We start from the raw sequence: 26,447 nt of genomic DNA on the forward strand, positions 1-26,447 counted from the left end.
TCAAATTGGAGCTAACATTTGATTAATTAATTTAAAATTTTGATCAAAATGTTTGATTTAAAGTTTTGATCAAATTAAGTTTTTGATCAAAAGTTTGATTTAAAGTTTTTGTTGAATTAAAAAAGTTTAAAAAACTTATTTGACACTATTTTTACACATAGTTCACTATTTTTACACATAGTTTTTTTTTTTTTTTTAATAAAACATTTTAAAATTCTTATTACTTTAATAATTTACTCAGTTTAAAGGAAATCTCTCTAAGTATATTATCTAAATTATATCTATTATCTAAATTATAATCTATAAAATCCCTTTTTGTCTATAAATTTGTAGAAATAATTGAAGATAATCACTTATCTTTAACTGTTGCACAAGGCTTTTCAATGAATGCAGAGATACAAGAAATGTGGTGTAGCTGTTAAAAATAAGTGATTATGTATATATATTTTTTACTGCTGATTAAAGTTGTTTCCTTTTCTTTTCAAAACAAGTTGAATCCCAGCAAGGCTGCAAGCAACCAATAACTATTTTTTTGCTGAAAAAAGAAAGAGATGCAACCTTATGATTGTAAGACAGAGGCATTTATAATGCAGTTTTTAGACTGTGTCTAAAAGAGAGAAAGTCTCATTAGTAAAACCAACTCAATTATAATAACAATATTCCATACAAAGATGAACAAGAGACTCATAGAGGTAGAGAATATAATCAGGAGTAAAAAAATGACAATAATGATAAATAGTTTTTGCTAATAAAAACATTGCTAATAACATTAAGAAAACTAATCGTGAGATTGGAGCCATCTTCAGAGTTTTTAATTGAAGTCACAGATGTCATTTTCAAGCAACCAGGAAAGTGAGGTTCTGTTAAGCATTTATTAAATAGTTTAGTGAGTAGTGGAGAGAGTTTCTTGTAAGACTGTTAAGATCGGTACAAAACATCAAACAAAATTGTACTTAATTAAAATTTAATTAAGTATGCATAGTTAAATATAAATAAATACTTTAAGCTGTAATTACTTAAGTCAGAAATGGATTGCAACAAATAAAAAAATGTTTTTTGTTTGTTTTTAAAATAATGTGAACTTTAATTTAAGCACTAAAAGTTATGCTGTTTGTATATGTATCCGTGTATTTTTTTTTATTTAAAGTTTTTAATTAAAACTTGATGTGGTATATATGCAGTTTGTAATCCCATAAAAAAAGCTAAAGCTATATCCTTTTTTAAATTTTTTCAAATTTATTTTTAGATTATCAACATGCCAAAAGAAATAAAAGAGGTATTGTAAACAATTAGGTTAATAAGTCTTAATGGTCTTAAAACTTATATGTTGTCGTCATCATCATCATCATCAATCGTCATCAATCATCATTTTCATAAAGCAGTTTGTATATATAATAAGGTAACAAAAATTTTCCTTTTTAGTTAACTGGTTTAACTCAGTTATTTCTATATGGGAATAAAATAAGTAAACTACCATCAGAAATCGGTCTGCTTGTGAATTTGGAAACATTGCTTCTTAACGAGAACAGTATTTCATCTTTACCAGGTAAAAAATAAATTAATATAGTTCTTTGCATCAAATCTCAAAACTTGAATATAAATAAATGTTCTTTTGACACCATCAAATTAGAATGAAGTTTGATAGTATTGTAATTTTTGAAAAAGTTATTATAATGTAAAAAGTTATTAATAAATAATTAAATGAATAAATATTTGTTATAAATATTTATAATAAATATTTATAATAAATATTTATTTCGGAATATTGCTATTAAAGCTAAATGCTCCTGGTTTCAAAACTATTGGCAGAAAAGGATGTTTAAAAAACATAGTTCAAAGTGCAGTCATAGGAGCGAATGAATCAGAATATGCATATTATTATAAAATAAACATTTGTCTAAATAACAAGATTTTATAAAACATAACTTAAACTATAGAAGATTAAAGAAATAATAAGATAAAATAAGAAAAAGTTATAAAATCCTAAAACAGTAAAATATTTTTTTTTAATACATAATAAGATTTAATTTACTTTTAAAATTCTAATTCTGTGATCAACTAAAATTTGTTTAGAAATCAAGATAATTTGTTTAATATTTTCTGATATTTAAGTAAATTTTCTAATAAATAATGAATTTAAATACCCATCATACTTTCCATTCTTTTTTCCCCCACAATTTTCTTGTGTTTTGAATAACAGACTTATTATGTTACTATTTTCCTCCAGAGATATGCTGACACCTAATTACTACTCATTTTGTATCTTTGACTCCAGCCAGTGATCTGTTTCTTTGCATACTATTAAAAAAACTTTGACCTAGTAGTGATCATTAGCTAGTAAATAGTTTTTGACGGGTGTCTCAAAAAAGTTAAATATGCTATATGATGTAAGATTTATCATGCAAAGATGAAAGTTACAGAAATAAGTATAATGAAATCTTAAGCTCAAATGCTAAATGCAAAATTATTTTCCAAGTTATAAAACCTTTTTTCATTGTAAGCAAATAAATAAAGAGTTTAAAATTTAAATATAAACTTTAAATAATGAGTAACTTTTAACCTTTGATTTTTTTATTGGTAAAAACCATCAAAATGACTCTTTGTATTGTCTTGGAACAAAGTGATGCATGCGAGTCATCCCTAGAACTAGTATGTTGAGGTTCTCAGTCATAAACCAGAGAGCCCATTAGATTTGATTGATAGTCACTTGTGATACTATTACTAAAAATGCATTGTTATCATTATATCCCCAGCTGAAAGTAAAAAGAAAAAAAATTACCACCTTTGTCTATTTTTAAAAATGTGCAAATTGTTTTTAAAGTATAGATTATTTTTTAAGATATTTTGTCACCAATACTACTTTAAAAACAATCTGCACATTTAAGAAAATGTTATATAGGTTATTTATTATTTAGAGTGCTGTATTTAGTTGACATCAGGTCGACTAAATTTTACTTATGATTTTTTGCATCCTGTTACAGGATAATCCAATGTTTTAAAGGATGTAGCAGTTAAACTTTATTTAAGTTAATAACGAATTTATGAATTGATTATGTGTGTTTAATGTGCATGATTATCATGTAATTATTTACATACCCCCAACTTTTCCAATAACTTTTCTATTAAGCATATTACAACTTGTTTATAGTTTTTTTTTTTGTGTGTAACACCGTAGCGTTTCTTTTTTTTAATTGCTCTAATAAAAAACCTTAACTTGTTTTCGTTTTAAAAAAATTTTATATTATTTTTTAAGTTTTTTTGTTTCTTCTCCACATGTAGTTTAATACTAAGTCTTCGTTAAGTTATGATAACTTAACGAAGACTTAGTATTAAACTTTCTGATCTTAAATAATATTAAAATAGCCGTAAACATGTAAATGAAGAGTTTTACTTAATAAAATAAATTAATATTCGATTTTATACTTTATAACATAATATTAATGCTTAAAGTTTAACTAAAAAAGCATAAGAACAACACACACAAAAGTGGCTTCCATCACTTTTTTTAAATTTTATTAACTTTTGAATGAATGAATTAATTAATTAAATTAATTAAAATTTGTTTAGTTAATTAAAATATAAATTAAATTAATTAATTTATTAAATTAATTAAAACAAGTTTTACTTTTAAAAAAAAATCGTAAATTTTTATTTCAATTTATTTTGTTATTTTTTTCAACGTCATTCATAACAACTATAGCAAGGTTTTTATTAACCTTGTGAATGAAAATGAAAAAATAAATTGAAATAAAAGTTTACAAATTTTTTTTAAAAGTAAAACTTGTCTAACTTGAAAAACAAATATTTATAAAATATAAAAATAAAATAGTTTGATTAAACTTTGATTGAATATTATTATAAACTATTAAACTATTATGTTTTTTATATATTGATCGAATGTTATCTATTTTTACATATTATTTATTTTTGCATGCCGACAATTTTACAAATTCAGGTCAGTCGTTCTATGCAGTAGTAAAGCAAAGATAGATTGGGTTTTGCATCGGCATTGCTTAATGCTGACCTGGATTTTGTGAGCTGCATAAATTTACATTTAACAATGTTTTTAAAGTATAATCTTTTTTTTTAATTTAAAATCAATTCAACCTGTTTCAGACACCTTATTGATCAATGATCAATAATTGTATAACCACCTGCACAAATTTAAAAATATATACATAAATGTAAAATTAAGTATAAAAAACATGCTTGAATATATACTTATTTAATGTAAACTTTTTATATAAAAATATTGTATTATAATATTAGTCTAAGACTCTTTATTTTCTTTCTAAATTAAGAAAAAGTTCTGTTTAAATTGTTTTTAGTTAAAATTGTTTTTAGTTAAAATTTTTTGGTTAAAAACTAGTTCCTAAAGTTTTTGAAACAAATCTGAACATTTTGTTTTTTAATTTTAAATTTTTTGTTTTTATATTTACTAAAAATCTTTTTATTTTTTTTTTTATTGTAGCTGAAATTGTAAATTGTAAAAAACTTCAAATGTTGGATTTACGTCATAACAAAATTAAAGAGGTATTTTGCCTTTTTTTTTTTTAAAAAAAAAACTGTCTGTTTTCAAGTCTTACTCAAGTAACACTTTAACATTACTTTTTTTTCGATAATAAACTAATAAACAACATTAAAAATAACAAAGCTGCTGAATTAAAGTTGTATTATGTTATATTAAAGATTATTATATTATATTTCTTTTTTTATTTATAGATTCCCCCTGTTTTATACAATTTAGTTTCTTTAAAACAGTTACTTCTTCGATTTAACAGGCTAACGACAGTTGAACCCGAAATTGGAAACCTAACTGTTAGTACATTGTTTTAAATTTTAAGAGTGTTTACATTTTTGAAACATGTTTATTGGTTTTTATTAAAAACATTTATTGAAGTTTATTAGGACAAATATATTAAAAATTTTTTAATTAAAAACATTAATTCGACCCTAGAAATAGTTAACTACATAAATGTTTCACTAAAAATTAGAAAAATTGCTTATTAGAACAAATATTAAACTTTTTTTTTTTTTGATAAATAAACTTTACGAAAAGGAATACCAGAATATAAAGCTTGGTTAATGTGTGGGGATACAAATACCTCAGCAAAATGTAGAGTTTGTCTACATCCAAGAAATATAATTAAACTGTCTAATATGGACCAGGGAGCGTTAAAAAGTCATTTCAACAGGAAAGAAGCATTTTGAATGTTTGTCTCTTCACTTAAAAACAACACGTATACCATTTACCAATGTGTCAAAAAATATACATGTTGTAATAACCACTTTGTCAGAAAACACAGTTCAAGTTTCCACTCTTCAGTCATATGTTGTGTCAGATTTGGTTATTGATGCAGAGATCAGATAGACACTTAAAAATGTTTTGTCATCATTTTCTTTTTGTTCTAGTGATGCACTTTCGATTTTGTTTAAATCAATGTTTCCTGACAGTGCTATAGCTGAAAAGCTCCCTCTTCAAAAAGACAAGTGCTCATATTATAGAAATTTTGGTATAGCTCCTCATTTTTTTTAAATTTAATTTTTGATTTAATTTAAAAACTTTATGTCAAGTTGATTTTTACAAGATAGTTTTAATTAGCACTAAAACTAATTTAAATCAACACATTTATTTTTATAGACAGTACACACACATGAAAAAATTACAATTATTTCATTAAAAAATTTGAAAAAATAAAATAAAAATCTCATGAAAATTTACAATTGTTTCAATTTAAAAAATATATATATATTTATAATAATACAATCTTAGCTAAAGATATAAGTCAGTGTAAAATAATACAAAATTTTTAAAACAACAAATTTTGTAAACGTAATTTTTACTATACCAATTCTTGATATGTTTTTTGAACACCTCAAGACTTTTTGCGGACATTATTTAGAGTGTTTCAGAGCGAGGTGGCTCTATATAACATACAGCATGAATCATATATGAAGCTTTTAGGAGGTAAATTGAGTTTTTTACTACAACTGAGTTTATACATAAGATTTTTTATAGTAAAAAGATTTTTCATAAATATTGGATTTAGACAATTAATAGATTTAAAAGTTTCGATCATAAGAAATCTCAAATTTCTTAGATGGATTCTTGGACTATTATCAAAATTTAATATCTCATTCAGGGACAAATCAAATCTTTTATAGACTATACTTAAAGCTTTTTTATGAAATTCTATTTATTTGTTTGTCATCTTTTTTTGAGCAAAACATCCAAATTGGAGGACAATAAGAAAAGTTAGACAAAATAAAAGGATTAAACAGCAAAATAGATTTATCATGGGATAAAAAATTTTGTATGCAAAACATTTACCTCTAGGTTTACTGCATAACTGTTTAATGTGTTCCCCAAACTTTAGATCTTTATAAATCGTTATACCAAGTAGTTTTACCTTATTGGAGGCAAAAACCCTTATATTACCTATTTTTAACGATAGATTTTTGTGTTTTTTAAGCCAACTAAAAAAAATTGAAACTTATCTGGGTTAGCAACCATCGAGTTTAACTGAAACCAGTTGATGATATTGGTTGCTTCTTTTTGCAAACGAAAAATAATCTCAAAGCTATAATCACAAGCATAAATAGTGTTATCATCAGCAAAATTACAAAGTTCCGTATCTTTAACAAATAAAAATAAATCATTTATTAGGACATTGAACAAAATAGGTTCAAAGAATTGACCTTTGAGACTCTCCAGATAATATATCCACCCAATTTGAGGCAGAAGAACCTACTTTTACCTCTGTTTACGAACACAAACATAGGGTAGCAAGAGATAAAGACTTTCTTTCAAAAAAACCATAGGCGTTTAATTTAGCAATTAGTAAGTCATGTGGGATATAGTCGTACGCTTTTGAGAGGTCTATTAATATTGATCCAACAACACCTCCATTATTAATACAATCATGCCACCATTATTAACACAATCATGCCAACAAAAAAAGGGCATGCTGAGTACTATAACCTCATTGGAAACCAAACAAAAGTTTATCAAATCTAGGCTCAATAAAAATCAAGATTTGTTCATATAAAATAGTTTCAAAAACTTTAGAATGGGCTCGTAAAATACTAATTGGACGATAATTCAACTTACCAGTTGGGTCATTCTTCTTAAAGCATGGTATAACATCAGCCATTTTTAGGAAAGACGGGAATTCACCATCATGGATACTATTATTTATGCAATCTGTAAGACTATCCCTAAAGTGAACAGTATGAGATTTTAACATAAAAGTTGGTATAGCACCACCAGTCTTTTTCTTATTATTCAAAGACCCTATAATTTTTGTAATATCATCAGGTGTTTTAAAGAATTTAGGTTTTTATGAAGTGTTGTTGCAAAATTTTCACTTGAAAAATTTTTGAACGATCTATATATTAGTTTTTTAGGTGATAACTTACAAAATGTAGATCTTAGCATTGTGTATATTAGGTTGATGATGATCACTCACTCCGTGTAAAAGGTATTTGAATGTTGAAAGCACAACTTTCTATTAGTGAGTATAATATCTATACATAAAGGTTTATTAACCGATTTAAAACAAGTTGGTTCTTTAATTAAATTAGTGCATTGATAATGAAGGGATTTCTTCATTATTTTATCCAAAGGTTGCATATTAAAATCACCAATTAGAATATAATCTATGTATGGTTGTAAATAAAAGTCAAGCACTCCTTTTAGGTGATTAAAGAAATAGTCGCAATTCTGATTTGGGGGTTTATAAACAGCAATCATTAGCCATTTCCGCATTCATAGTTTAATTTCAAAAGTGATAATTTGAATGTCATTAGGAAAATCCTTTTTTGTTAACCTATTAGAAGGAATATTATCATTGATGTACACAAGAATGCCAATGCTATAATGAGAAATATCCAGGCAATAGAGGGTTTTATAACCTGAATATAAGAACTGATTAGTTAGAAACGAGTCATTTAGTTTAGTTTCACCAATGATAAGAATATCAACAGTTTTGTTTATAAAAGTAGTAATATCTGAAAATTTATTACGGATTGAATTTATATTTATAAACGCTAGATTGACATATTTTGGATATTTAGCCCTTAACTTATCCAAATCAGAATTTGGATAAGTTATCTTCATTAATACTTGGTTCTTCCAAGTATTAATGAAGAAGATCTTCATTAATACTTGGTTGGTAAGTTTGGTGATCAAAAATCACATGGGAATTTCTATCAAATAGACTTAAGATATGCAATAAAGTTCTTAGCTAATCTACCAGATCCTCAGGTATTAAGGTGGAGAACACGTAATCACAGGTTTATATTAGACAAATTTGAGTTATCAATAATATTATAATTACTTAGTTTTAATTTATCGCTTAAATGTATCATAGTAAGTTGAGCTTTTGCGTTATCGAATCGACAAATTGGTGTAGATAAGATTATTGAACAAGTTGGGTTTGATTTCAAAATAAAGAAAACAAGATCTTTTAGTATTTCCAACGCAGTTTCAGACAAATCGTTTATATTATTATTCGTTCTAATATGCAGGATAATTTTAGCTGTTTCTTTTTTTAAGAGAGGAATAAGAATAGAATACATGTCTTCTATGGTAGCACCACAGAAGACTCTAACTTAAATTTTTCCTAACTTATGCATTTTTTTTTCATTAGTTCCCATTAAGACAGAGCCTCCACATATTAAGGTTGTTCCTGCTGGCCATTTATAGTCGTCAATTTGGTAATCGTAAGAATAATCTTTATCAGCATTGCTTACTTGTTTTTTATTGTTATCATAAGGATAAACTTTAATAACATTGCTTACTTTGTTTTTCATGAATTTTTTAAATATTTTTCACATTTTTTTGTTCCTTTTTTGCAATAGCAGAGCAAGCATCTTGTTTTCGTGCAAGATTTTCATAATTTAAAAAATTGGAATGCATTTTTTTTAGTTTTTAATATTTTTAAACTTATGATTTGATTGAAAATTTGTTTCATTATTAATAGAAATTGTTGGTTCAGCTAGTTCAGAAATATTTTCTAAAATTTAAATATTTAACGTTTAACTGATGACGAACTTTAACTAACTCGTTACATAAACGACCTTTATTTTTATTTGTAGTTCAAAATTTTAAGCTCAGATTCTAATGTTTTGATTTTTTTATCGTTGGTAATACAAAGATCAGAGGCAGATTTTTCTACAGGAGTTAGAAGAGCTTTATAGGACTCCTTGCCGTTTTTAAAAGAGCAACTTATAATATTTTTAGATACCAGTACATTAAGAAAGTCACTTACTTGAAATTTATCTAGTTGGCTGTTGAAATGTTTTAATACTTCGTCGTCTTAATTTTTTATTGAGATTTGAAATCTTTGAATAAAACCAAATTTATTCATGTTTCTATGGATGGCCCAAATGCAAATTTGGCCTTCTACTCTGAGTTACAAAACTATTGTGCTGAAAATGACTTAACCAACAAATTTCAACTGGATCTTGTGGTCTTCATTCGATTTATCTATTATTTAAAACTGGGGAAAACAAAACAGACTGGGGTATTAAAAAGATTATAGGAGCTCTTTTTAAACTTCTTCATAAATTCTCCTACAGGGAGACTTTACTGTTGTGACTGAAAGTAATCAATTTCCTCTTCCTTTTTGTGTTACTTGATGGATTGATGATGAAAAGGTGGCATTTATAAAAATATGTAGGTTTTGGGATACTCTACCAAAGAGTAAGCATGCTTCATGTATAAGCTACCAAATTGTTTTATCTGCTACTAAGGATCCTCTAATTTTTGCAAAATTTTTATTTCTTGCTCATATAGCTCGTATTATGCAATCCTTTTTAACCATATATCAATATGTTAAACTATGATGCCATTTTTATATGACAACTTTTAATGACTATTAAAAAACATGTCAAAGTTTATTATAGTTTCTGCAAATTGGATTTTACAAAAGGAAAAAATTTAAAAAAGCCAGATATTGGATGTGATACCAGCACTATTATAGAGGATAAAAAAACAAATGTTGAAATCACTCCAAAAAAATATTTATGCTTTCAACTACATTTGGATATGTTTTCTACAGTCATTGACATGTAAGTTTGTGAAAAAGTTGCCCTTAAAACATGCCTTCGTGCAAAATGTAAAATGTTTTGACCCAGAAATTATGTGCAATGAAAAAATGGCAAAGGAAAGGATAAGATAAAGTATAATACCCCAAAAGGTAGGAATGAGGTAAATACCGAGTTTAAGAGATATTTAGAAAAGATTTTCTCTAAAAATAGTTAGGGCTTTTCATGAGTTTCAACAAAATAGATGATAGATTGGATGAGTTCTTTTTTTCTAAAGTTGGTGATTTAGATGATTATCTGGCACTGTCCAAATTAATCAAAATAATGTTGATTTTTTCATGGTCAAGCAGGGGTTGAAAGAGGGTTTAACATTAACAAGAATATATTACAACCTAATTTAATGAGTAAATCATTAATAAGCCAGAGAATTATGAATGTATGAAAGTTTTTGACTTAAACCTGAAATCTACAGTCAACGGCGTCAATCACGGCGTCAACAAAAGATTGAAACAGCTGCTGGAAAAGAAACTGAGCTTACAGATGCTCAATGCAAAAAAGTGACTTACTCGCTATAGACATAAAGGATTTCTAACAATCTAAAAAGATTATTCTGGAAAAAGTAAAAATAAACACACTAAAAAGTGATTGCTTGAAGCAATTCTTGTAAAAGCTGCAAATGATGCTGAAAAAGTTCAAACTTCTGCTATTGAAGCAAAAGTTATTATTGAAAAAAGGAAAAAGAAAAAAAAAGGAGATAAAAAAATTAGATGAAACAATTGATTTATTGTTTAAGAAAAGTAAAGAACTTTGAAATTTTAAATATTAGTTTATTGTTATTTATATACAGTAAAATCTAAATTTGTATAGATATTTAAAAGTATATTATATAAGTTGATATTTATTTTTGAAAAGATTTTTAATATTTATGTGGAAATACTTTTTCAGTCTTTTTAACAAGTAATAAAAATTTTGTTTAAACTTTTATTCTTTCAGTATTATTTTTTCTGAACCATTTGGTGTATGTCTATTTTTCATCTTTTAAATATATGTTGATTTTAGCTTTATATTTTACTTTTACATTACTTGTGTAAGAGTTTATAGAGTCAATAAAAACATTTTTACATTTTACTTTGATTGAGTTTTAAATGTACTTTAATAACAATAGTAACCATGAAAACATACTAACAATACTTTGATAAATGTAATAATGATGCTTTGTTTTTAACTGTACATGATTTTTCCATGTGTTATTCCTAATCCTTTATAAGTCTGGAAAAGCTCATAATAACTGAAATAAAAATCAGGAAAAAGAGGTTGACAATCAGGGAAAAGAGATCCACTATTAGGGAAAAATCAGGGAAATCCACCTTAAGATTTTGGCAGACACCCTGATATATATATATATATATATAAATATATATATATATATATATATATTTATGTTTATATATATATATTTATATATATATATATATATTTATATATATATATATATATATATATATATATATATATATATATTTATATATATATACATATACTATACATATATATATATATATATATATATATATATATATATATATATATATATATATATATATATATATATATATATATATATATATATATATATATATATATTTATATATATATGTATATATATGTGTATATATATATATTTATATATATATATATATATATATATATATATATATATATATATATATATATATATATATATATATATATATATATATATATGTATATATGTATATATGTATATATATAAGCAGTTTATTTTTCAATTTATCAATAGTTAATCATTGTTCTTTTAAATTTCAAGATCTGTTTTGTATGTGTGCTTTATCACACAAAAACTACTTTAGATGATTGATTTAAGCATAAAATATTTACTGTGTTTTGACACAAAAATTATTGTAATTGATTGCTTACTACACAATATTTATAATTATACAAATTATTTTTTATTAAAAAAAATTAAAAAAACATACAATAAACAATTTGTTCTTATAATTACAAATAATATTGTTGCTTTTGTATATAAAAATAAATAAAAATTTGTTAAAGTAAAAATATAAATATAAGTTTTTTTCCTATGTAGCATTTGACAATGTTAAGCTTGCGTGAAAATCGCCTTAAGCATATACCAGATACCATTGGTAGGTAGTAACTATGGTAATTATTTCTTGTTCTGTAGAACTGTTATAAGATAAAATCTTATAGATTTAATTAATTTTTATAAATGTCATAAATTGTTAAAACAATTATGTTGTTTTTAGGCAATTTAAAGAGCTTAGTAACATTGGATTTGGCAAAAAATCACTTAGAGTCTTTACCACCAGGTAAGTTAAAATTTTTTCTATGTCAACAGGTAAGGGAGTTTAATATCTTTGAGAAATATTCAAGCTTTTAACCTGAAATCTCATTCTTTTAAAATTACTTTTATTTTTTTTTACTAAACTTTTTGCTATTAAGGACTGCTATTTGAAATTAAATTTACAAGAAGATAAATAATGAAGCAGATAAAAATTTCAATATAAAATAAGTAATAAAGTAAATATATATACTAAAACAAAAATTTTTGGGTAAATTCGTTAGTTTACAAGTGTAAACATCTTGTTTACACTTGTAAACTAATGCAGTTTACAAGTGTAAACAAGATGTTTTATGTTTGATGACATAATATAAAAGAATTTATCAAGGTAAATTGCATAATATGAAGTTAACTAATTAAAAAAAGTGAGAGATCACTTCCAAAATAGTTTTCTAAAACCCTCAGAAACATTTATAAATTTGGTGATGTGACCATATAATAGAATGTATAGGATAAAAGCTTGAAAAAAAATACTAAACAAAAAATATATTGCAGTATTTTTTTAACATTTTGTTTAAGACATAATTTAATTTATTGAAGAAATTGGTAAATGCATAGAAATGAACACTTTGGATCTCGCTCACAATGAGTTGCGAGATCTTCCCGATTCTATAGGAAAACTAACTGCATTATCGAGGCTTGGTTTAAGGTAAACTTACTCTAAATTTTTTATAATATATTATTGTTATGAAAATTTTCATAAAGTCTTTATTAATTATAATAACAACCAATGTTTTGAAAAGAGATGCAGGAGTGGTCTACACAGCCTTAGACAGAGCCATGCAGCAGAGTTTTTTCTTTTTTTATAAATGAATTTAAAAATTTCTTTTCACATGACTTTTAGTTGTTATTTAATTAAATTTCTTTCTTTTTTTTTTTTTTTTAATATTCTTTATTCTTTTTATTCCTTTATTCTTTATTTTTATTCCAATGAATCTATAATTAACAAAAACATTTTACTTTGTATATTTTACAACTTTTAATGCTTAATAGAATTTATATAGTCATATGTACTAGTTTTGATAAAATTTAATACAAAGGCCTTACCAGTTAGGTCAGCATTGCCGAATGCCGACCCTAATTATGAGGGCTGTATATATATATATATATATATATATATATGTGTGTGTGTGTGTGTGTGTGTGTGTGTGTGTGTGTGTGTGTGTGTGTGTGTGTGTGTGTGTGTGTGTGTGTGTGTGTTTATATATACATATACAGTCCCCGTTCAAATTAGTAGCCAACATTGATATATTTTGTATTTTTTATCTTCTTAAAGGTAAAACTTATGTGTTTAAAAAAATGCAGATAAAAACTTTATATTATAAATAAAGTATAACTATTTTCTATCTTTAGACTAACAAAATAACAATAAGAATATGTTTATTAACATTTTTTAATATTTTGTTGATCCTCCCTTATTTTTTATAACTGCACAAAGATGATTTGACATGCTATAAATGCAATTTAAAGCCATTTCTTTCAAATGCGCATTATGATTCCAATGCCATATAACTTTTTTGATCAATTGGGTCCTATTTGTGACCTTTTCTAGTGAAGTTTCTCTTTTTAATAGCTTCTATACATATTCTATGGGTTTTAGATCTGGGGAGTTCCCTGGCCAATCCAAAAGTGAATTTTTTAGAGAAGCCAATAATTTTTTAATGGATTTTGTAGTGTGCTATGGGGTTCCATTTTTGCATAAATATTTCCTTCTGCTTATTTGGAAACCACTTCTTTAATTAAGGTGAAAGACGGATTTTAATGTCTTTTTTGTATCAGTCCTGTTTCGATATTCCATCCACAATGTACAGTTGACCAAGGTCTTTTCCACTAATAACTGACCAAAACTTTAAAAGTGTGTTTAATTGTCTGAATTATACAGTCTTCATGAAATTTTTCATTGGAAGCTCTTTTCACATATTGACCCTTTTGATTCATAATTTCTATCGTAGACTTATCGCTGAAGCTGGAGGAAACAAAATAAAAACAATCACTAAGTATTGGAATATTAGGGGGGAAAAATATTTTTGTACTATAATGGCTTGCTTTTTTCCAGTCATCAACAGTGAAACTGCTGTACTTCTTTGCCCAATCCAGGCGCTTATTTTGCTGAGAATTGGTAGCTGTGATAGCTGATATATATATATATATATATATATATATATATATATATATATATATATATATATATATATATATATATATATATATATATATATATATATATATATATATATATATATATATATATATCAGCTATCACTAAAATTATTGCACGTAATTTTTACATGCAGTTCTGTAATTTTCAGATGAAGAAATCATTCTTCAATTCAATCTGAATTTTAAAAATATTTTGTTTTGCATTACTGAGCATGAATGAGGGGAATGTATTTAACTTAATTTAATATGTACTTTCTTTGCATATTAATGCAACAAAAACACTATTATTCCTACTTGACCCTAACACTTCAATTATTTATTCAAGTTTGTGTGAGATTTGACTTAATTTGACTTAAAAGGGTTGACCTTTGATCTAAGAATATTAAATACCTAAGCTACTATTGTATTTCTGAGATTGCATGTATTATCAAACTAGTTTACTTTAAAAGCAGATATGGGAGTATTAGCAAGTAAAACTTTTAAAGACATTCTGTGTTTCTTCTTAAGTTGATTTTGGTTTGCTATCTTTTCAAGACCCTTTCAAAAGATTATTGAACACTCAGCTCATAAATAAAATTAGTCAGTTGTTGGAAAGATGTTTAAAGAAGCTGAACAAGCTGATTATTGCTCATTGTAGTGTACAATGTGCTATGATATGTTGCTATTTATGTCTTGAAAAATTTTTTATGCTTTATTTAAAAAGTTCTGATTTTTTTGCATCTATCATATAAAAAATGTATTGAGTTTTTGGAATTTTTCAAGTTTCATTAATATGTTCATAAGTTATGATTGTTTAAAGTCAGACCTTTAGAGGATTCAGAGAATAAGGAATTTGCATATCTAAAACTTATATATAGGTTAGGGTAAAGTTAAGATATTTGTTATGTTTAGGGTTAGAGTTGGATACAGTTAAATACAATTTTTTGTACAATTAATTATCACTGTAATGGTTTCAATTTCATATAAAAATTCATAATGGTACTACTTTTTTCACTATTTCATCACCGAGAGCTTGGGGTATGAGCATACAAATTTATACACAAGTAACTTAGTTTAGTTAATTTAAAGATTTAGTATTCAAACTAAGTCTCTTAGAGACTTTTTTAATTTTTATTCAGGAATATAAGTTTTTATTTTTTTTATTTTTGGATTTATAACCATGTCCTAAAGTTTCAAAATATAAAACCTGTTGCTAGTGAATTTTTTTTTCCTAATGTGAAAATTTGACAAATTAAGTATTTAAACTTATTATTCAAAATTTTTAAAATTGGACTGCTTTTTAAAAACTGTAGTTCTAATACCTCTCCTCTCTCCACTACCACTGCCACCAGATATTTAAAAATTAAAACCTGGCACTAAAAATTATTTACAATTATGTATTTAGTGTTTTTTTTATATTATTTTTTTATATTATTTTTTTCTAAAGTTACTAAATCAAACATCTTTTATACACTCTTTAAAACACCTTCTTGTGCACTTTCAAATTAATAATGAAGTATTACATTTGCAGTGTACTTAAAATAAAAATTTATAATTTATTTATTTATAGTTTATTAATTTATTTAAATGATTTTGATGTGATGAAACATCCACAAACTAGTGTTGTTGTTAAGTTGTTGTTTTTTTTAATTTTCCCTCATATCTGTAGTTTTTTTTTTTCATTTTTTCATATTGTTGTTTCTTTTTTATTTTCACCTACGATGATTGTGTGTGACCATATTCTTGTAATCGTCATGATCATGAATAGTATATATTTATTGTATAATATTTACTTTTAAAAATTATTTTTAAATGTAGATATAATCAGTTGACTTCATTACCCAGCAGTTTATGTCAATGCACTTCGCTTCAAGAAATTAATATTGAATCTAATGGCATCTCAAGTTTACCGGTTAGGTTTTAAGTCATATGAAGATATTTATATGTTAATGTTTGTGGTATCAATTTTATTTTATTAGCCATGCTCTAAACATTGTTTTTGTCAAAGTCTGTTTGCAAATTGTATATCTTTAAAGGGGGGCAATTAAAAGATTTTATAAGCTTTTATTCTATTATATTTTTCTATATTTCAAGTCAAATTATCATTTAAGGGTTGGTAAAATATGAAAAATGATGTTATTTTTTTTATTTTTATTTTTTGCTTTTATGTTTCATATATTAATACAATTAATATTTCAATATAAATACAGGTGGCCAGAGCAAGAATAAGTCACAGTTTGTCTAATCTCCAAGTCCCGAAGTTAAAATTTAGAATTTAAAAGTTCCTAATTTTTTATTTAAATTTTTTAAAAATTATTGATTTTCTCTGTCCTTTTGCTAAACTGACATTTATGATATTTTTTGATTGAAACTCAGAGAATAAGTAGCTAACTTCTTTGTACAGCGTACAACTCTTTGTACAGCGTAAACATTTATTACTACATTTTCAAGATGTAATTGTAAACATAATAGTTGTAATTAAGAAATGTGAGATGCAATTTAAACATAAAAGTTTTAAATAAGAAATCGTAAGATGTAATTAACAACGCATAAATTGTAATTAAGAAATCATAATTTGTAAATGAAAATACATAGTTTGTAATTCCTAATTCATTGTGTAAGCTTATAGGTCATTATAAAAAGTCCACCAGAACATGAATTTGAATAAGTTAATAATATCCAATTATGCAATTGAAATATCCTTGTGTTATTAATCCCAAAAGTCTGTTATTTTTTTCTTTACTGAAAGAAAGAAAAAGAGTTATTAAATGTGCTGAGTGAAATGACGATTAGGTGACTCTGGCACAAATTTTAGGTGCTAAAGTGTAAGTGCACTTACAATTGGGTTTGCAACAGAAGTTTAAATTTTAGGGAAGAGATGGTTTTAAACCAAAAAATTGACTGAGTATTAGAACTATTGTTCTGAATACTGTATGAATAGAGTATTGAATATGATATGCAACACATCTATTTTTTCTATAAAAAGTATACTTATTGTGACATTTTCTGGTCATAGTTAAATGTAGTCACCTTAATATTTTGGTGAAACATGAATTTGACAATTTATAAACTACTCCTTAAGTTCAAAATAATAATTGTAATTTTTAATTCCAAAAAAGAAGTTATAAATTTTTTTTTATACTTCCAAAACCTTGCAACACACCTAATTCAACATGTTAAAAGTTAATTATAAGTATATATATATATATGGTAAATGTTTCAAGGTATATATTTTTCTATAAAAAAAATTAGATTTTGAATAAATTAACTATGTGTTAATTATACAAACTAATTATGCGTTGAACATTATTTAGAGTGGATTGCTTTTGTCATCAAAGTTATGCGATTCAATTACATTATCAAGAAATGAATTTGAAAATTTTCCAAGTGATGGACCAAAACAGTTTGCTTCTGTTACTGTAAGTTGTGTTACCCAAGTGATGTTGTATGTAATAATTGATATATTATAAATAATGTTAGCAAATAAAACAAATATAATTTTGTTATGAAAACTCTAATAATTGTTTTAAACTGATTGTTTGATAAAGAATGGCAGAATACAAACATAAAAATTATTGTATAAATTAACACAAATTTTCATATTTAGCTTTTTATAAAGATTCTGGATAATGTTGTAACTAAATTTTTATAAATTCTTTTATAAATTACACTGCTTATAGGTCATCCCATATCAAATCACCTAATGGTCCCCAGGGTACCACCTCATATTTGCTTCAAATTTTGACCACCCACAGCTTTTATGAAAAAAACACAATCCTGAAAATTTCAGCTTGATTGACCAAACCGTTCAAAAGTTATAATTGAATTAATATTGACCAAAATTGGAAAAATTTGAGTATCTGGAGCTTACAGTAGATTTAGTTCCTGATTTTTACCAGATCATAACTTTTTAAATAAAATAGATGATCACCTGAAATTTTTTAGGGTAATAGGTCTTCACCCAAATTATCTATTTTTGTAAGTGTTTTTGACTGATTTTAAACAGTTTTTGAGTTCTTGTACCTAAAAGTTGCTAAATAACACAATATTAGAAACAATTTTGGAAACTTTAATGTGCTACAGTCCAATACCAACAGACAAGCTGTGCCAATTTTTTATTACTTTTGTGTACTTAGAGTAACCAGTTGTGGAAAAAAGTAAAGTTGTGTGTTAAAAGTTATTTTAGCACTTGCAGCAGCCTGTTAAAATTTTACTTTTTTTAAAAAGATACGATAAATTACATTAACTTCGTAGGCATAGAAAGTAGCGTAGACAGTTGAAATAAATTATGAAACTTTTTACTGGCAAAGTTCTATATATAGACAATCACCAAAAAAAAAATTAAAGACCTATATTCTATCTTATGACATGATTGTAGCATTTTGAGTGCAATGCTTTTTTAATTTAAAAAGATACCTATTAGCGCAAGTTATATTATACTTCAAAAAAATAAAAAAATGCTGAAAGAAGAAGTGTATATACACATAAAACACAAGTACATTAATTTCTTTATATCTGATTTAATTAACTCAAAATACTTTCATAATCATTATTAGCAAGTTTGTAGTCGCAAGCACTTCTACCCTTAATGGATGGGGCGCTTATTTTACATATAACTTTGTCAAATGGAATCCAACATTGTCTTGATCATGCATCATTAGTCCATTTTAAATTTAATTTTTTTCTATGTATGAATTTTACATTAACATCTTGGTTTTCATTACAAATCTCAAATACAAGCCTTATGTACCATTCATCATCGTAAGCATGCAATGTATTTACCAGGTTGAAAGTTTAAAGGATCTTTTTTTGCCAAGTTAATATTATTCAGCAAATGGATCATAGACAGTATCACTAGATATTCTCCATAAAAATAATTTCTCTCCACCTGGTAAAAACTGTGATAGCTTCTTAAGCCTGGGACTATGCTCATCTCTTCATATTGTTTCTTTAGGTTAAAATAAGTTTCATGATTATTGATATTATCACTTGAAATGTAAAATAATTTAACACCTTTAATATTTTTTTTTTTCAGTCCATGTAAACAGTTCATTTTGTGTGAATCTAGTTTGCATTTTGTGCAAATCTAGTTTGCATTTGCTGCTTGTAGACTCGCTTTTGCTGCTTCTCTTTTTATAGTTCCTCCTATTCCATCACATAGACTTTTTTCATGGGATGTAGCAAAGAAGTGGTGCTCAGCATTTATGTTGTGATCTTCAAGATGGTACATATGTTGATTTAATGTTCTTTTTGCCTCTGATAAGTAGGAGGATTGTGCTTCTTTGATAAATTAGTGGTGACAAAGATCATACAAAGTTTCATTTAGAGTTTCAATAAACTCAATAGTCCTTGTTTGGACACCCATTATTTGTATATGATATAATCATCAAAATCATTATTTTCAAACACATTTTCCAAGTAAGTCTTTAAATTTACTTTACCAGGGGAACTGGAACATAGTTGCAATATGCAGCTTTGACTATATATATCACAAACACATACTTTCATCAAATCTTTGTAATATATTAGATGGTTCTTTGGTAAAGCAGCGCACATCAAAATTAATATTTTGATGATAAAAACATACGCAAACTGAGCCACTTCCACTACTGTCAACTGTAATGCACCACTTTGGCCTTAGATCACAAATCTTGCTGAATCCAACTTTGTGTTTTGGGTAAAACTTCTTAAACTCAAGATAAAGTTCCTTTAATTGAACTAATATTAAACATTTTTGTTTATGAACTTTTACATTACTTATACGCACAGAAACAAAGTCTTTTTATCTTGGACATTGTTGTGTGAACTCTTTGGGTTCATAAATTTCAATGACTTTGTTTAACAATATCTTCCTAAGGCTGTCCTATTTTAGCCTCAGGTTTAGCAAGTATTCCTTTTTCATTTTTTCAACTTTCAAGCTTTTTTAAAGATGTTCTGAAAATGTTTTACATGTTTTTTCAATTGACCAACTATCAGAAGTTAGTGTTAGTAGTTAAACTTTTTCTTCCTTCAAACTTATTTTCGTTTTATTTTTTATTGCATATAACAGTTTGTCTAAATCATTACAGTTTATACATTTTTGCTCTTTTTCCGATTCTATATCTTTTGGGTCTATATCCAATTCTGGCACTACTAGGTTTGTCATACTTGTTGCAAATTTTTTAGCTTTTTGCTTTCCATATCTTAATTTTTTGTGTCTTCTTACATTTTTGAGTGGAGGTATTTCCAATAAAGACACTCTTATTAAGAATTGTCTTATCAAGGTCTGAACAACTCAAATCTTCTTCAGCAACTTCATCTTGACTACTTTCTGTAATTTTTTCAAGTTTGAATTCATTCATACAGTCAGTAAAAACTTTTTGACCAGGTTTGATCTTAAGTTGATTTGCTATTGATATGTTAACTTTACACAATCCCTTGATAATTTTTTTTTTGTGGACTTTAAAAAATCACAACAATATTTTTGAAGTGCTTTATATCTAGAAATATAGACTTTTTCATGGTAAAAACATATCTCCTCATTTGGTTCGAAAGTGTATCCTATCCTTTGCATTAAAACCTCAATATCAGTATCTTTTAGTCTTATTCTTCCTACCATTCTACAATATGACATTTTATCACAATCTTAATTTAAAACTCTTCCCACACAACATTTCTCTGACATTTTTTACTAATCTAAAAATATTAAAGTTAAACATGTAACATTATCTAAAAATAAACTTTTTTATATTTTTCCAGTAATAAAATCGTAAAAATGAAATCTCAAGTATAAATGTGATTAAAACTGTCTAAAATGCAACCAGTAAACTATTTCTACATATAACTATTTTTGCATACACAAAACTTTTACTTTTTGGTTCTTGCAATATTAAAACTAAAATAATAAAATCCAGAAAATACTCTGCAGATTTAGATTTTAATACAAACTCTTGAAACAATTGAAGTATTTTACACTCAAATTATAACCATGTGAAAATTATATCATTATAATTATATTATATGCACAAAATTTAACAAATACATATTATAAAATCACATCAAATAAATTAGATTAAGACACTGATAATTTTATTTTATGAAAAACTGATTATATTTATTTAGGGAAAACATAAAATATACACCTAAGTCAATCATGGCTACAATCATGTCATAAGATAGAATATAGGTCTTTAATTTTTTTTTTGGTGATTGTCTATATACAGAACTTTGCCAGTAAAAAGTTTCATAATTTATTTCAACTGTCTACGCTACTTTCTATGCCTACGAAGTTAATGTAATTTATCGTATCTTTTTAAAAAAAGTAAAATTTTAACAGGCTGCTGCAAGTGCTAAAATAACTTTTAACACACAACTTTAATTTTTGTGTATTTAGAGTAACTGGTTACTCTAAGTACACAAAAGTAACAAAAAATTGGCACAGCTTGTCTGTTGGTATTGGACTGTAACACATTTAAGTTTCCAAAATTTTTTCTAATATTGTGTTATTTAGCAACTTTTAGGTACAAGAACTCAAAAACTGTTTAAAATCAGTCAAAAACAATTACAAAAATAGATAATTTGGGTGAAGAACTATTACCCTAAAAAATTTCAGGTGATCATCTATTTTATTTAAAAAGTTATGATCTGGTAAAAATCAAAACTAAAAATCAGGAACTAAATCTACTGTAAGCTCCAGATACTCAAATTTTTCCAATTTTGGTCAATATTAATTCAATTATAACTTTTGAACGGTTCGGTCAATCAAGCTGAAATTTTCAGGATTGTGTTTTTTTCATAAAAGCTGTGGGTGGTCCAAATTTGAAGCAAATTTGAGGTGATACCCTGCGGCACTTTTGAAAAACTAGGTGATTTCATATGGAATAAACCTTATCACATTTGAAAAAAAGGAAAGCTTTTGATGTCATGGTCCTACTGAATTTTTTGGTAGAATGATAGTACTACTTTAGTAGTACTTTAGTAACAAAAGTCTCCTATAGAATAGCAGTATAAAATATTTTAAAAGAAAAAACTTTAAGTTTTGTCTAAAATTAGACTAAATAACTAGACTGTAAATATATATTGCAAAGTTAAAGGAGTATCAAATCAGTAATCAAGTTGGTATCAAGAACTTTTATTTTTCTTTACAACATGATAGGAATCCTTTACAACTTGATAGTAATGCTTATGAATAAATGCAAAAATAAAAAAAGTTAGTTAAAAAAGATAAATAAAGAATTTTCTTATTGTTTGGTCTCTTCTACCTTGAGGAACTAAAAATATTATGGAGTCTTTCAGTTGTTTGCTCTAAAATAAATCTAAATTCCTAAATCTAAATTCCTATTGCCAGGTTATATTTTTTTAGATGTCAGGTGTGATTCTTCATTGAAAAGATTCTGGAATCTTGAAAATGAACTTTGAAAATAATTTAGAGAAGTGATGTTGTTAAATGCAAAGCATTAACTTTAAATAATGAAACTAAATCTTTAAATGTTTTATTAAAATGTTAACTAGATTTACTGAAATTGGGTTGCCTCCTTTTCCCTACAGCCTATTTAAAAGAACTGTTCTACAAATTGATGGTTTCTTGTTGGTAATGATTGATCGTGCAACAATTTTAGCTTCTGTTCTTCTAACTTCTGTTGAATTTTTTCATAGGTCAGGCCTATATCAATTGTGTGGAAGGTTTTTCTCAACTTTATAAAAGCACGAAAAACATTTTCCATCTACTGCGTTTCAGTTTGTCTCAAGTTTTTGGGTTATTAAAACTGGATGTTAAGAATTGTACTTTGCTTTGACAAGTGAGAAACATCACTATTTATTTGTTCGTTTGTTGTTTTGGAGTTGTTTCAACAATCACTAAGTAGCTACATTTCTAGAAAAAAAATTTTAATTATATAAATAAATAAGTTGTAATATAAAATAAAATATTGGATAGTGTATTTTTATTAGTTTTTTTAATTATGTATTTTATTAAATACACAATTAAAAAAAGGAAAAGAAAAAGTGCATTATATATATATATATATATATATATATATATATATATATATATATATATATACATATATACATATATATACATATATACATATATATACATACATACGACCGTATATATACATATACATACGGCCGTTGCACAGTGGTTAGAGCGCTTGCTTTATAAGCAGGAGATCCAGGCTCAAAACGAACTATGGACATATTTTCGCGTCACGGCAAGGAAGGAGGCGTGATCTTCCTGGTTAAACGCACTTCCGCGGTGCTCTGTGACAAGACCGATAGGACTTCTTGGGGCATCTAAAAAAAAAAAAAAAAAGAAAGAAAAATATATACATATATGCATATATATATATGTGTGTGTGTGTGTATAATATAGAATATAGAACTTCCACTATTGAAGTGATAAGATGTGTTTTTGATTTGAATGCTCAATGTATACAAGAAGTATTAGAAGTCGTGAATATTTGGTTTTATCGCTTTTGTTTGAAATTTTTTCGATTACATTATAGATTTAACTTAATATACTTTTTTTTTTTTAAATTGTTTTTGGTAGTGAAAAAAATAAAAAAATACAATTTTTTGAGTGGGAAACTTAAAAATTAACTTAAAAAATTTACATTATTGAAACTAAAATTTGTTATTTACATCAGAGTGCATTGTTAAAACCACTTGCATCGTTAATACTATCAACTAATTTTAACAACAATGGATCAATTAAAAGGAATGAAACTTTAAAAACTATTGATCTAACCTTAATAGTGCGATAGTGCGTGCACAACAAGAAATAATAGAAAAGTTTTTAAAAGATGAATTGAGGCATTGGGCATTTCATGGGCAGACGTTGTTCGTGGAAAAAAAAATGAAACACAGCTAATCAACCTAAACGCATCAATTATAGAACAAAATGAACAAAAAAAAAAGGAAGCTCATATAATGATATCTGGTGTAGCAGATTGATGCAGTAACCAATTTGGAAAAACAAGCTAATGAATTTAATGTTGTTGAAGAGATATTTAACACAATCAGAAAACCATGTTCACCGGTCTTTGTGAGAAGATTTAAAAAAAAATTGTTAGTCAAAAACCTGCTCCAATTTTAGTACACTTTTAGGATAAAACACAAAGAAATACTATACTTGCTGCAGCAAAGGAATTGCACTCACATGGAAATTTGAAGGATATATTCATTAACCCAGATAAAACATTAACCGAAAGAGCCTTTGATTATGCTTTGAGGCAGGAAAAATAACTCTCTTCAAAATATGGATACCTTTGTTTATGGGATTCGGAGGCAGCAGAGTTTAAGATTAACAAACAACAATAAGAAAAACCTAAAAATGTTATATACAAACACAACCTCTTTAGATAAAAAACTTAATGAACTTTCAGTATTAGCACTGTTAAATAAAATAGATGTTATAATGGTAATGGAAACGTGGTTTAATGATGAATCAGTTTCAAAGTTGGATTTAATATTTTTAATATTTAATATTTTTAGAAAGGACAGAATTAACGGACGAATGTGGTAGAGTTTGTATCTATGCACAAAAAGATCTTATATCTTTTGAAATTAACTCTATTGAACTATGTTATCCAGATATTGAACAGATATGGTGTGGGCTCAAATATGAAAAAATATTAATTAGTTGTGTCTACAGACCTCTTAACTCAGCAAACAATTCAAACCTTTGTAAATCTATTGTAGCGGCTAAATGTGTTAACGATAATAGTGCTTTTACAGGTTTTTTGGTGACTGGGGAATTTAATTATCCCAATTTAAAATAGGTTGTATGATATCTTCAAAGGTACATGTTCAGATCTAAATAGTTCAGAATTTCATTTCACAGAAACTATAAATGACTGCTTTTTGTCACAAAATGTATTTTTTCCAACATTTCAAAAGATGGATAAAGATTCGACTAACATTCTTGAATTTATATTTACAAAAAATTCAAGTTGTGTTTCTGAACTTACATCAAATCCTCCTTTAGGTGAGATTGTTCATGCACATATGATATTGACTTGGAACTACTTGATAAGCGCTAATAATATCAATAAAAAATTTATTTCAAGTTATATATATAAAAAAGGTGATTATGTTAAAGTGATAAAATATTTTAATTCAATTAATTGGAAAGCAGTATTTGGGGATAGAAATATCAATAAGTGTTATGACAAGTTTTTAGAATTATATACAGTGGCCTGTAACAAGTTTATCCCACATTCTAAAAAATATAGGCAACCACGACAAGCTTGGATTACATCTGATATAAAGAAACTAATTACTGAAAAAAAACAAATATGGTATAAGTTTATTGCATCAGGCAGAAATAATCTCAAATTATTAGCAAAATATAAACTTATTAAAACTAAGACTCGACATTCTGTTGAATTAGCTTTGAAACAATTTGAATATGACTTAGCTAAAAGTTCTAAATCAGATCCTAAGAGATTTTATGCATACGTGAACAGCAAACAAAAGTATAAAGAAGGAATTTGCACTTTAACATTTCCAGATGAAACTGTGAGTGATAACCTTTTAGATTTTACAAATTTGTTAAACACATATTTTCAATCTGTATAATCTGAAAACAACAACAAAGCCTTACCAAGTTTTGATCCTGTTAATCATGTTCGCTGTGAAAATGATATAAACAAAATCAGTTTAAAAGAAATTCTTGTACAAATAAAATCATTGGATAAATACAAATTCTGTGGGAATGATGGAGTCCATCCGTATGTACTGAGTACCTGTTCTTTAAGTCTGAGTATTCCTATTAAACATATTTTTAAGCTATCACTCAAAGCATGGAAAGACTCAAACATAGTTCCCATTTTTAAAAATCGCAATAAGCTTGATCCTTCCAGTTATAGACCTGTTT

General features: G+C 25.9%; 1 protein-coding gene across 3 annotated transcripts in view; it reads left to right on the top strand.

The window, feature by feature from the left end:
• Positions 1-26,447, top strand: part of LOC136071887 (leucine-rich repeat protein soc-2 homolog) — a 63,463-nt gene that overhangs the window by 14,628 nt on the left and 22,388 nt on the right. For all 3 annotated transcript variants that reach the window (XM_065797504.1, XM_065797505.1, XM_065797503.1), the window contains exons 5-13: positions 1,247-1,276; positions 1,423-1,546; positions 4,472-4,533; positions 4,723-4,818; positions 12,176-12,233; positions 12,354-12,416; positions 12,989-13,097; positions 16,406-16,499; positions 17,902-18,006. In XM_065797504.1, the coding sequence (XP_065653576.1) occupies positions 1,247-1,276; positions 1,423-1,546; positions 4,472-4,533; positions 4,723-4,818; positions 12,176-12,233; positions 12,354-12,416; positions 12,989-13,097; positions 16,406-16,499; positions 17,902-18,006 (741 nt within the window). The remainder of the gene's footprint in view (positions 1-1,246; positions 1,277-1,422; positions 1,547-4,471; positions 4,534-4,722; positions 4,819-12,175; positions 12,234-12,353; positions 12,417-12,988; positions 13,098-16,405; positions 16,500-17,901; positions 18,007-26,447) is intronic.

Source organism: Hydra vulgaris, chromosome 05 (assembly GCF_038396675.1).
Source record: "Hydra vulgaris chromosome 05, alternate assembly HydraT2T_AEP".
NCBI classification, from domain to species: Eukaryota; Metazoa; Cnidaria; class Hydrozoa; order Anthoathecata; family Hydridae; genus Hydra; species Hydra vulgaris.